At 55.2% G+C, this 12,337-nt stretch overlaps 3 protein-coding genes across 5 annotated transcripts in view; 2 read left to right on the top strand and 1 right to left on the bottom strand.

Moving 5' to 3' along the window:
* CHMP2A (charged multivesicular body protein 2A) overlaps positions 1 to 4,612 on the top strand; it is a 5,495-nt gene extending 883 nt beyond the window's left edge. The window contains exons 2-6 of the mRNA XM_021382656.1: positions 1,488 to 1,667; positions 2,374 to 2,553; positions 2,992 to 3,122; positions 3,679 to 3,740; positions 3,984 to 4,612. Of these exons, the coding sequence (XP_021238331.1) occupies positions 1,500 to 1,667; positions 2,374 to 2,553; positions 2,992 to 3,122; positions 3,679 to 3,740; positions 3,984 to 4,105 (663 nt within the window). The 5' untranslated portion in view covers positions 1,488 to 1,499 and the 3' untranslated portion in view covers positions 4,106 to 4,612. The remainder of the gene's footprint in view (positions 1 to 1,487; positions 1,668 to 2,373; positions 2,554 to 2,991; positions 3,123 to 3,678; positions 3,741 to 3,983) is intronic.
* Positions 4,613 to 5,000: 388 nt separating this feature from the next.
* LOC110391003 (natterin-4-like) lies at positions 5,001 to 8,182 on the top strand. 3 transcript variants are annotated; one of them, XM_021382652.1, is made up of 3 exons: positions 5,001 to 5,827; positions 6,147 to 6,240; positions 6,737 to 8,182. In XM_021382652.1, exons 1-3 carry the CDS (start codon positions 5,813 to 5,815, stop codon positions 7,738 to 7,740), a joined length of 1,113 nt encoding a protein of 370 aa, XP_021238327.1. In that variant the 5' UTR covers positions 5,001 to 5,812; the 3' UTR covers positions 7,741 to 8,182. The 3 variants fall into 3 exon arrangements, with proteins under 3 accessions (XP_021238327.1, XP_021238326.1, XP_021238325.1); XM_021382651.1 differs by having other exon boundaries at positions 6,646 to 8,182; XM_021382650.1 differs by lacking the exon at positions 5,001 to 5,827 and having other exon boundaries at positions 5,834 to 6,240; positions 6,646 to 8,182.
* Positions 8,183 to 9,295: 1,113 nt separating this feature from the next.
* Positions 9,296 to 11,990, bottom strand: LOC110391012 (zinc finger and SCAN domain-containing protein 12-like; the record flags this gene model as incomplete). The annotated part of the gene is given in 2 exon segments (XM_021382664.1): positions 9,296 to 11,266; positions 11,816 to 11,990. Coding segments are annotated over 2 exon segments (945 nt in total), but the record flags the coding sequence as incomplete, so codon positions are not given.
* Between the last annotated feature and the right edge of the window lie 347 nt (positions 11,991 to 12,337).

Here is a 12,337-nt window from a genome sequence, read left to right as displayed (position 1 = left end):
TCGGCTATTGGCTGAGCTTCCCGTTGCCATGGCGATGGGGCGGGGCTTGGGGGGTGATGCTGCTTCAGGGGGCGGCCGTGGGGGTACATCAATGCCCCGGGGGGGGTGGGGGGGTACCCCGCCCCCGTCTGCCCCGTTTCCGTATCCCTCACGGCTCCGCCCTCCCACATCCCCATCGCCGTGTCCCCCTGGTCCAGTTGTCTGTGTCCCCATGTCCATAACTCCCTGTCCCCAGCGCCCATACCCCCAACAATTCACGTCCCTCGTGGCCACGTCCCCCTTGTCCATACCTGCCTGCTCCCCGCAGTCACATTGCCGTGGCTGTGCCCCTTTTGTCCGTGCTCCCCTGTGTCCCCTTCCTCTTGTCCCCACGTGCATGTCCCCACTGTCCCTGCCCCCTGTGTCTCCTCTGTATCCGTATCTATGTGTCCCCTCCATGTCCACGTCTTCTCTATACCCAGCTCCCCATGTTCCTGTTCCCAGCATCCCTGTCCCCGCATTGCCATGGCCGTGTCCTCTTTGTCCGTGCTCTCCTGTGTCTCCTCCATGTCCACGTCTTCCCCATGTCCGTGTTCCCTTGTTCAGATCCCCAGCATCCCTGTCCCCACGTTGTTCATGTTGCTATGGCCATGTCCCCTTTGTCTGTGCTCTTCTGTGTCCCCTCCATGTCCACGTCTTCTCCATGTATATGTCTCCAGTGTCCATGTCCCCAGTATTCACGTTGCCATGTCCATATCCCTTTTGTTCATGCCCCAACGCTCACGTCCTCAGCATCCCTATCCCCAGTCCTGGCATTACCATGGCATTGTCCCCTCTGTCCATGCTCTCCTGTGTCTCCTCCATATCTTCCCCATGTCCATGTCCCCAGTGTCTGTGTCTCCAATGTTCACATTGCCACAATTGTGTTCCCCTTATCTCTGTGCTCTTCTGTGTCTTCCCCATGTCCACATCTTTCCCATGTCCATGTCCACATCTTTCCCATGTCCATGTCCACATCTTCCCCATGTCCACATCTTCCCCATGTCCACATCTTCCCCCTGTCCATGTCCTGTTGTCCACACCTCCTGTGTCCCCTCCATGTCCGTGTCCCCAATGTCCACATCCCCAGCGTTCATGTTGCCATGGTCATGTCCCTTTTATCCATGTTCCCCTCTGTCCCCTCTATGTCCCTGTCTTCCTCATGTCCAGGTTGCCATCACCAAGTTCTCCTTTGTGTTCTCCTGTGTCTTCCCCATATTCGTGTCTTCCCCATGTCCATGTTCCCACCGTCCATGCCTCCCGTGTCCCCTCTTTGTCTGTGTTTATGTGTTTCCTTCATGTCCACATCCTCCCCATGTCCATTTCTCCAACGTTCATGTCATCAGCGTCCATGTCCCCACATCCATGCCTCCCGTGTCCATATCTACATGTCCACCACGTCCGTGCTCTTCCATCTCCTGCCCTGTCCATGTCCCCGATGCTGATGTCCCTCCATCTGTGTCCCCAAGCACTCTGCCACCATGGACCTGCTGTTTGGCCGCCGAAAGACCCCAGAGGAGCTGCTGCGGCAGAACCAGCGGGCACTGACCCGCGCCATGCGTGAGCTTGACCGCGAGCGCCAGAAACTGGAGGCCCAGGAGAAGAAAATCATCATCGACATCAAGAAGATGGCCAAGCAGGGACAGATGGTGAGGGGACACTTCTGGATGGACCAGGGGACACGGAGGGGATGTGGAATGAGATTGGGAGAATGCAAAGGGGACATGGGGACCATACTGGTGACCATGGAACGTAGAGCGAACATTCAGGCATGGAGGGCACCAGGAGACATGCACAGGAGGATGTGGGGAGCATGGAAGACATGAAGGGACGTGGAGGGGTCCAGGGGACACAGGGGTCCAGGAAACTGTGGTGGTAACACGGGGATATGATAGGGGACAGTGGGATGCAGAGGTGACATAGAGGGGATCATGGTGGGACCAGGTAACACAGAGGGGACCTGGGTGTTTGGGGAGAGCCTAGGGACCACAGTGACAAAGTGGGGGCATGGAGGGGCTCAAGAAACCGTGGTGGGGACCTGGAGAGAGTGGGATGCTCTGTATGGACATGGGGACATGGGGTGGTCTGGGGGATAATGGCAGAGGCCAGAGGACCTGAAGGAGACCCAGGAGACCGTGGTGGGACAGGGGGACACATCAAGTTGCTCGAAGAGGACCAGAAGACACAGAGGGAACTCTGGGGACCGTAGTAACCCCAAATGGCCACAGTGGGTACAAGGGAACCAGGAGACCATCAAGATGGTGATGGGGACAAGGGGACACTGAAGGGTTCTCAGAGATTCCCAAAGTTTCGTGGGAGACATCACAGCCACTCAGTGTCCCCTTTGGCCTGCAGGATGCGGTGAAGATCATGGCGAAGGACCTGGTGAGGACGCGGCGCTATGTGAAGAAGTTCATCACCATGAGGGCCAACGTCCAGGCCGTGTCCCTAAAAATCCAGACCCTAAAATCCAATAACTCCATGGCCCAGGCCATGAAGGGCGTCACCAAGGCCATGGCCACCATGAACCGACAGGTGGGTGCCCGTGGGCATGTCCCCAAGGCTGGGACCACCAAGAGCTGCCCTGAGGTGGCCATGGGGATGTCTCTGAGACCATGACGTTGTGGAGAATGATTTTCAGATTTGCCGACTGACCTGGGGATGGCCCCAAGGCCGTGGCCACTGTAAGGTGCTCCATAGGGTTGTCCCCAGGGTTGTGGCCATCATGACCAGTCCCACGGTGGTCGTGGGGGTGTTTTTGAGAATGTGGTTGCCATAAGTTGCCCTGGTTTGGCCATGAGGACATCCCAAAGGTTGTGGGCACCACAAGTTGCTTTGGAGATACAAGGGTGTCCCTAAGATCGTGGCCTCCAGAAACCACTCAGAGTGTCTATGGGGGACGTACCCGAGGCTGTAGCCACCCTGGGGCTGTCATCCCCATGTGCCTTGTGCTATGTCTGTGTGTCCCCACAGCTAAAGCTGCCGCAGATCCAGAAGATCATGATGGAGTTTGAGAAGCAGGCAGAGATCATGGACATGAAGGAGGAGCTGATGAATGACGCCATCGATGATGCCATGGGGGATGAGGACGATGAGGAAGAGAGGTGGGGGACATGGGGCGACAGAGACGTGGGGACATGAGGGGGCATTGGGACACGAGGTGGGGAAAGAGAAACATGGTGGAATGGGGCGTGAGGGATGGACGTGGAGTGACAAGGACAATCGGGACGTGGGACAGAGTGGGAGAGGGTCATGGTGAGATGTGGAGATCATTGGGTGATTGGAACGTGGTGGGATGGGGACATGGGAGGCACGCAGGGCAGGGACACAGTAGGAGATGGATTTGTGGGACAGGGATATGGGGGACACGAAAATATGGAAAGGAGAACATGGGACAGAGATCTGGAAGACGTGAGGGTTCAGAACACGGGGAGATGAGAAGGGGACATAGTGGGGTGGGGAAGCAGGGGACACATGGGACACAAGAGGACATGGGGTGACGGGATGGGGATGTGGGCACATGGGGTTGAAGACCTGGGGGAATGTGGTGGGGACACATGAGGAGGTGGTGGGGGAGGGACGTGGGGATATGGGGTTGGTTATGGGGACGTTTTTGGGGTCCCAGCGTGACGCCTGATATCCCCTCTTGTCCCCACCCAGCGACGCGGTGGTGTCACAGGTGCTGGATGAGCTGGGGCTGAACCTCAGCGACGAGCTGGCCAGTGAGTGGGGTGGGGAGGGTGCTTCGGAGGGGTCGGGAGGGTCAGGGGTGGCACTTTGGGGACTCCAGGGGGGTATTTAAGGTGCCCTGGGGGGGGGGGCGTTTTTGGAGGAGTTTTATGGAATATTTCTGGGGACATTTTGGGGGACTGGGAGGTGTTTGGGGGGGCTGAGGGTGGGAAGATATTTGGGGGGGACAGGGAGGGAGGGGTGACGACCTCCTGACCTTTGCCCTCTGCCCCCAGCCTTGCCCCCACCGGGGGGGTCTCTGGCAGCGGGGGAGGGGCGGGCGGCTGAGGCCGCTGCCGCATTGGCTGACGCCGACGCTGACCTGGAGGAGCGGCTCAAGAACCTTCGCCGGGACTGAGCCCTGAGCTCTGCGCCTCAATTCCATCGTGTCTCCCCTCCCTGGACCCCGGGCCTGACCTCAGCAACCTTCTGCCCCCGGAGATGCCCTGCGCTGACCTCCAAACTTTGACCTGTCTTGGTGACTCGTGACCACCCCCCTCCCGGGGGGGGGGGGCTGACTCCATTGACCTTTGACCCCACCCAAATACTGCAGTGGGGGTATCTCTGACACACTACAGAGCTTTCTCCCCCCTCCAGGGGGGGGGAATCGTCCCCCGCTGGGGCTACTTGCTCACCTAAGGGGTATTTTTCCCCCCTTCTTTGTTCCCCTCTTTTGTGATATTTGCTTTTCACCTCAGTTTTTTTTCCCCCTTTCTGGGTTATTGACTCTCTTTTGGACTAGTTGCCCCCCTCTTTGCGTTATTTGCCCCCCTCTGGGGGTATTTGCACTCCCCCCTGGGGAATATTTCCCCCCTCTCCTGGGGCAGTTGAGTGGAACTGGGGCAATAAAGGCTGCACGCTGGTATCTGCCGCCTCCCCCCGCTGCTTCCTGGGGCCCCCAGTGCTGCCCAGCAAGGGACTGGGAGCACTGGGTGGGGAGGGGGAGTTCTCTCATGGCTGCTGTGGGGTTGGGCACTGGTGGGACAGTGACACCTGGTTTGAAGCTACACCACCAGGTGATCCGTTTTCATGTTAGAAAACAGCAATTTGAGGCAAAAAAAAAAAAAAAAAAGGTGCTGGATGGGCGTGGTGGCTGCAGCCCCGTTTTGGGGTGAAAACTCCTGATATTGACGCACCCCAAGCTGCAAAGACTTCCCTCTGGAGTGGGAGGCCCTCTAAATTCAGCACCCCTGGTGGATGGAAATTTTGGGTGAGATTCCTGCTGTTTTTCTCCGGTGGATGTACAAACATGGCGAGTCTGGAGCAGAAAATGAAGATTTTTGGTTAAAAAGGAAAAAAAAATAGTGATTTATGCGATTTTTTTTCCAGCAATGGCAACTTTTTGGTGTCTTGGGGTGAGGTGAGCTGCTCTGGTGCCCCCAGCACCTCCTGGCCCTGGGTGTTTTGTGTGGCCTGAAGCTGTTCTTTGGGTGCCAGCAATGCGTTTTTCCCACTTTGATAAGAAAAAATGTGCTGATTTTGTGCAGAAAGCAGAGAATTTCCCCATTTCCCAGAAATCACCACCCCCTTTATTTTATTTATTTGCACTTCTCTCTCTGTTCAGACTTTGGCCCTTTGGCCCTTTCCTGGGTTGCTGGGTGCTGCGCGCGGCCAACTGTTCTACTTTAGAGGTGACCCAAAAAGGACCTAAAAGACCCCAAAATAACAGGGTTTACGTTGTGGTGAGAATTGCAGGTGGGGACAGAGACAAGGTATGAGAACGTTTTTGGGTTTGCATTGAGCCTGATGGGTGAAGAGCTCAGCAGAACCCAAAATAGTTGGCTTTAGACCCAAAACTGTTGGTTTTAGCCCCAAAATGGGGAGTTTTATGGAGCCTTGCTGGAGCTGCGCGAGGGTGGGATTGTTTGAGCCACTGGGGTTGGTGTGATGGGATGGGGGAGTGTGTCCATGGGGTTGTTGAAATAAATGTTTCTTTATTAAAAAAAAAAAATGTATTTTATATTTGCTTTAAATGTTTTGTGTGTTTTATACGTTTGATGTATTCCATGCATTTCTATAGAAACGTGTGTATTTAAATCACAGCGTGTAGCTGCTGGCCGGCAGGATGCTGACGTGCAAGGTATGACTCTTTGCAGTACACATTTTTGGTCATTTTTGGGGGTGGATTTTTAACCATTTTGAAGAAATTCCTAGCTGCCAGAAAATAATCATTTTTTTAGAAATTGATAATATTAATAATATATCTATATTTTTTCGAATCACGGTCGTTGCACAGGGGTGCTCTGTTGTGCTTCCCAGCCTTCCTCCCGGCTGGTTAACAATTAAAGCTGTGTCAACATGGGCAGGGAGGATTTTATCCCCAAAAATGGGTGGAAAAAGGTCATGTTGGGATATGACGGTGACCTGGTGGGTGACACCTGCCCTGGTCTTCCCCACAGCTCTGCCTCACTGCTGCCCTCCTCTTCCTTGCCCACAATGGGGCTGATGGAGCTCCTGGAACGCCAATGGGACGGAAGCTTCTCCAACACCCTGGTGAGTCTTGCTCTCATCCATCCTGATGTCGTGAAGATCTCTGCTTTTCTGCATTTCTCCCCAAAAATCCACAGAGGGTTGCTGGAAGTCTTATTTAGCATTTTGGACAGCGCTCTTGGGAAGTACAGTTTGAATTCTGGATAGTGTAGAGCTGAGAGTTGGACTTGATGGTTTTCCTGGGACCCTTCCATTTCAGGATATCCCTTGACCCCACGACCCTTTGATTCCATGATTCTGTGATACTTCCATTGATAACGTGATCCTTTGATTTCCTAATTCCATCCTTCTATGGTTCTTTGATCCCATGATTCTGTGATTCTCTCATTGATTCCATAACTCCACGAATCCACAATTCTTTGATTCCACAATTGTTTTCTTGGTTGTCTGTGCTGTTCGCTTTGCCAGTGGGAAATCTTGCACACCGTTGCTCCAGAAGCTGTGAAGGGATGGAGGCCTCTCGAATACCTCTTCCCATTTGGCCAATTTTTCCCCGCAGCCTCCAGCTCGAGTGCTTTTCAGAGGGTGCAAGGCAAGGAGCTGCCTTCCTGGCTGTCGTGGGAGCCTTTTGGTGGTGAATTACCAGCTGACGCTGTGTCCAACTGGAACGCCTACAGCCAGACGATGGAGTATGTGTGCTTACCGAAGTTTCTGTTCTGCAGCACTGGTTCCTACGTTCCCAGCCGGGGCCCATTTTGCTCTTTTCCATTTGGAGGATATGAGGAGAAATCCTCCGAATTCAAGGTGTTGGTCAACAGAGGAAAGCTGGAGGCGCTGCGATGGGTGGATGACTCGTTCGGCGATGTACCTGAGAATGCCATAAAGGCTTGTGAGTTGGCTGACATCTACGTGGGGAGGAACCGATACGGCCTGGGGAAGGTCTCCCAGGAGCAGAGGGCTTTATTTGTGGTGGTGGATGGCAAGGAGGTGTGGTACAAGTGGTATCAAGTCTTGACCGTGAAGAGGGGCCCAGCAGACATCACCATCTCAGGTGTCCTCTACAACGCGAGCGCGGCTGTGGAGCACAGCGAGGACGTCACCGTAACGGAGACCACCGTGAAAAACGAAGGCTGCCAAGGGACACGGCGAGATGTCACCTTGGAAGAGGCCACCGAGGTGGAGCACGACTGGGAGCTGGACCGGGAGATCTTCAGCACCGTCCATGGGGTGCTGGAAGCCGGCCTCTTGGCCTTCAACGGGACGAGCTGGGAGGCCACCAGCGTCACCAACATCACCTGGCTGGGAAAAGCCAGCGCTGGTGAGTACATCGAACACACCCACAAGGTTGAGCTGGAGATGCAACCCCGTACGGCGTGCACGGTAGCCATGGTGGGACGTCGGCTGGACGCCCGCATCCCATTCACCGCGTGGCTCACCCGGGATTTCGGCGATGGCCAACCACACGAGGTGGCGGTGACGGGGGTGGCCCGCACCCAGCAGGTGGTGGGTGTCCGGGTGGGCACTGAGCGGTGCTGGCCCCTTCCTGGTTCAAGACGTTGCTGAGCATAGCAGAGGGTGACGAGGGTCACCGCATACAGCAGGATTGCCATGCAATGCATTGTTTTTTCCCCAATCAGTGTATTTTTGCAGACTGCTGTGTCTGTTTTATTTCCCTAACCCTGTCCCTAAAAAGCCACAGCAACAATGTAGAGTACAGAAAAGATGTTTTTTTTTTCTTTTTTTGCAATCTTCATCTTCTACTTTTCCCCCAGTAACCTCCATCTCCCTCAAAATGACGCAGCAGCAACCCCAAATGCAGAAAAATGCATTTCTCGTGATCTCTGTTTTTATTTCACAATAACCATCATCTGAGCGCCTCTCTCTGAACCAGCACAGCAGCTGCACATCGAGAAACCTCTCTGCACCCAGAGTTGGATGGACGTAATCTTCCACTGCGTTGTGTTTTCCTTCTCTTTTCCTGTTCTGTGAAGAACGTACTTGCAAATCAAACAAATCTAGCCGTGTGGTTTGTTGGGGCGAGATGATGGGCACACGTCTTGGCATCATCTCAGGAGGAGGGTGATGGAGGCTTTGTCCTTGCAGGATGCTCACCATCTGCACTGGGTCCCCATTGGGTCCCCATAGGATCCCCATTGGGTCTCCACTGTATTCCTATTGTATCCCTGTTGTGCCCCCATTGTATCCCCATTACATCCCCACTGTATCCCTGTTGGGTCTCCATTGTTTTCCCATAGGATACCCGTCATGTCCTCACTGCATCCCCATAGGGTCCCCATTGGGTTTCCATTGTATCCCTGTTGGGTCTCCATTGTTTTCCCATAGGATACCCGTCGTGTCCTCACTGCATCCCCATAGGGTCCCCATTGGGTCTCCACTGTATCCTCATTGCATTCCCATTGCATCCTCATTGGGTCCCCATTGGATCCCCACTGGACCGACATTGGCATCTGGACTGTATTTAACTGCTGTGACTTTGGGGAGTCACGAGCCCCACCAGCAATGTACAAGACACCCTGTACACCCTCATCGTCACTTAACCCTGGAGTGCACGCCCTGGAGGGACTTTGTGGGGACAGACAGCACCTGTCTGGGTCTGGCTGCAAAATGGAGGTTGAAAATCTCAAAAAAAAAAAAAAAAACAACCCGAAAACTGATTTCTAATCCCATTTCCTCCCCTTGTTCGTCTACCCAGCCTGGAATTTTGGGTCCTTCCAACATCGTGGGGGTGAGGGACCTGCAGGACTCTCTCATCACACGCTATTTTTGCTTTGGTGTGGGGCTGGGGTGGTCTTGGGTGGGTTGGTGAGCACAGAGCCCCCCGACTTCACACCCCCCATGCAACCTAATGTGTCCCTATTTCCCTTGTCCCCCACCCGTGCCACATTCAGCAGCTTCCGCTTAAAATTCTTCTAAATTTTCCTCTGAATTCCTCAAAAATTTGCACCTGCATCCCCAGTTTCTTGCATTCCCACGAGCAAGTTCTTGCTCTTGCCCCTGCAGAAAACAAACAAAACACAACTAAAGAACCACCAGAGGATGCAGAGAAATTGGTAAAACTTTAGTTACAGCAATGAGGAGGGGAGAAAGCGAGGTGAACCCGCAGGGAGGAGGCGTGGGGCCCTGGGCATGTCGAGTGGTCCATGAGGTAGGTCGGTGCTGGAGCATTAAGGCCTGGGGAGGAGGATGTCACTCACTGCAGGAATGACAATGAGCGAATACTGGGAAAGAAAATAGTGAGATTCATCTGGAAATGCTCAGCTGGAGGGGATGGGGTGTCCTGGTGGTGGAGATGAGGGTGAGGTGTGTAGAGGTGGGACCAAAGAACTCATGGCAGACGTCATCCATCAGCTCATCATCACCTGCATCCATGCTGTATCTCCTTTGGGACAAGAAAACCAGATTTTAGAGCCACCAAAATCTTGAAGGACGTTGACCATCAGCTCACCTTCACCCTCATCCATATTGAATCTCCTTTGGGACTAAAGAATCAAGCTCTGGAGCCACCAGGCTCATAGAAGACATCAGTTCATTGCTGTCTTCATCCATCTTGAGGGATATCAGCCACCAGCTCATCTTCACCCTCATCCATTACATCTCCTCTGGGACAAAGGAAACATGTTTTGGGGCTACCAGGCTCTTGGAAGACATCAACCATCAGCTCATTGTCACCTTCATTCATGTTCTATCTCCTTCGGATCCTGGGAACAAAGTTTTGAAGCCACCAAGCACTTTGGAGGACATCAACTATCAGCTCACCTTCAGCTTCATCCATTTTCCATCTCCTCTGGGACTAAAGGAGTCACGTACCAAGCTCATGGAGAACATCAACCATCAGGTCATCTTCACCTCCAGCCATGTTACATCTCATCTGGGACCAGAGAGCTGCATCATGGAGCTACCAGGCTCGTGGGAGACATCAGGTCATCTTCACCTTCATCCACGTTTTATCTCCTCTGGGTCCAGGGAACAGAGTTCTGGAGCCACCAGACTCTTGAGGGACATCAGCCCTCAGCTCCTCTTCACCCTCATCCATGTTCCATCTCCTCTGGGACTAAGGATTTGTTGTCCTGGGGCTACCAAGTTTTCAAACACATAGAATTGGATCCCTTCCTCAGTACCGGGCAACTTCAGGGCCTCCTGGGCTACCTTGGAGGCCGCCAACCATCCTTGGAAGCTCTTGGAGGCCACCAACCATCAGCTCATCTTCACCCCTAGCTATGTTGCAACCGCAACGGCAATTCCTGGTGGATCATCCTCTCTTCACCTCCCCCAGACCCCCATCCCACCACCCAACCCTATCACTTGCCCCTGGCGGCCGCCCGCGCGTGGATCCGCGTGTGCCGGGCGAGCGAGGACTTATTGCTGAAGCTCTTCCCGCACTGAGGACAGGGGAAGGGCCTCTCGCCCGTGTGCGAGCGCTCGTGCACCGTCAGGTCCGCCAGGTACTTGAAGCTCTTCCCGCAGGCCCCGCAGGGGTAGGGCCGCTCCTCGGTGTGGCTGCGCTGGTGCATGGTGAGGTTGGACTGCTGGCTGAAGCGCTTCCCGCATGCCGCGCAGGGGTAGGGCCGCTCGCCCGTGTGCGACCGCTGGTGCTTGTTGAGGTCCGACGGGTTGGTGAAGGTCTTCCCGCACGCCCCGCAGGCGTAGGGCCGCTCGCCGGTGTGCAGCCTCTGGTGGGTGGTGAGGGTGGAGAGGTGGCCGAAGCTCTTGCCGCACGCCCCGCAGGCGTAGGGCTTCACCCCGGTGTGGGTCCGCTGGTGGGTCTTGAGGTGGGTCAGGCGGCCGAAGGTCTTCCCGCATTCCCCGCACGGGTAGGGACGCTCCTTGCCGTGTGCCGGTGGTTTCGCCCACGGTTTCTCGGCGTTCCCGGTGTCCTCCGTTGGTCTGGGCGGTCTTTGGGGTGGTGGGAAGGTGGTGGGATCCTCTGGGATCCCTCTGGGGCGGTGGTGGGTCTCGGTCTGCGTGGGAGTCCTGGTGGTGGGGCCGCCTGGGGGGATGCTGGGGGGATGCGGGGGGTCTTGGGTTGTCAGAATGGGGTCCTCCAGCTCCGTGCTGGCTGCGGTGGGACCTGCTGGTGGGAAGAAGGGAATCTGGGAGCTGGTCCTCGTGGGACATCAGCCCGCTCCTCCAAGGCCCCGTCACTCTGTGGTCTCCTCTACCAATGGTGGAGATGGTCCAACTCCCACCACTGGGCAAAACCCCAAATCCCAGCGTCATGAGTTGGTCCATACTGGTGGGGAATGAAGACAAGGCCACTACCCTTGAGCAAAGCCCCAAGTCCCAACATCATCATTGGGTCCATCAAGCCATTCTGGGTGGGGACGAAGATGGAACCATCACCACCGAGCAAAATCCAAATCCCAACACCACTGGTGGATCCATACTGGTGGGAGATGAAGATTCAACCACCACCACTGAGCAAAACTCCAAATCCCAGCATCACCACTGGCTCCACCAAACCGTACCATGTGGGGATGAAGACGAAGCCATCACCCCTGCACAAAACCCAATGAGTCCTGCCCAAGACCAAACCCATCGCAAGAGACCTCTCCATCTCCAGGCTGCTCACGCGCATTTTTAGGGGGAGAATCGGGATTTTTTCCCTCCACCCCATTACCTGTTTCCTGCAAACTTCTCTCTTCTTCCTCTTCCACCTCAAGATCCAGCCTGCCATTGCCCTCCCACCACTCGTCCCCAGCGGGCTCTGATGGGGGGCTGGGGGGGTCCAGCACCACCTCAGGGTCCTCCGCGTTGCCTGGGGACACCTCCTCCAGCTTCACACGCACCGTCACCTGCGGGACAGGAGCATGGAAGGGACAGAGAGGTTGGGGGAAACGAGGAGTGTTGGGGCAGGAGGCAAAGAGAAATGCTACCCTATTTTGGGTGGGGGACGTGGGGTTACTGCTTTCACTGGTGGGAGGGGGGGAAGGGGTTATGCAAAGGGAGTGCTGCCCTCATTTTGAAGGGGAGGAAGGAATTAGTGGGGGGGGTCCAAGGGATGTGGTACCCCCATTCTGGAGGGGGGGGGAAATGGGTTATAAAAAGGAGCTGCTGCCCTCTTTTGGGGTGGGGGACATGGAGTTGTGGGGCGGGAGGGCTCAAGGGAGGTACAACCCTAATTTGGGGGGGACAGATGGGG

Source organism: Numida meleagris, unplaced genomic scaffold (assembly GCF_002078875.1).
Source record: "Numida meleagris isolate 19003 breed g44 Domestic line unplaced genomic scaffold, NumMel1.0 unplaced_Scaffold261, whole genome shotgun sequence".
In the NCBI taxonomy this organism is placed as follows: Eukaryota; Metazoa; Chordata; class Aves; order Galliformes; family Numididae; genus Numida; species Numida meleagris.
The sequence above is the reverse complement of the archived record's forward strand: the minus strand, read 5'-3'. Positions and strand labels throughout refer to the sequence as shown.

Bases quoted from the DNA above. Each gene is read 5' to 3' on its own strand.
- LOC110391003 (XM_021382650.1), top strand. From the start codon at position 6,046: ATGGGCAGGGAGGATTTTATCCCCAAAAATGGGTGGAAAAAGGTCATG. The intron at 6,241-6,645 runs GTGAGTCTTGCT...TCGCTTTGCCAG, and splicing joins GAAGCTTCTCCAACACCCTG to TGGGAAATCTTGCACACCGT.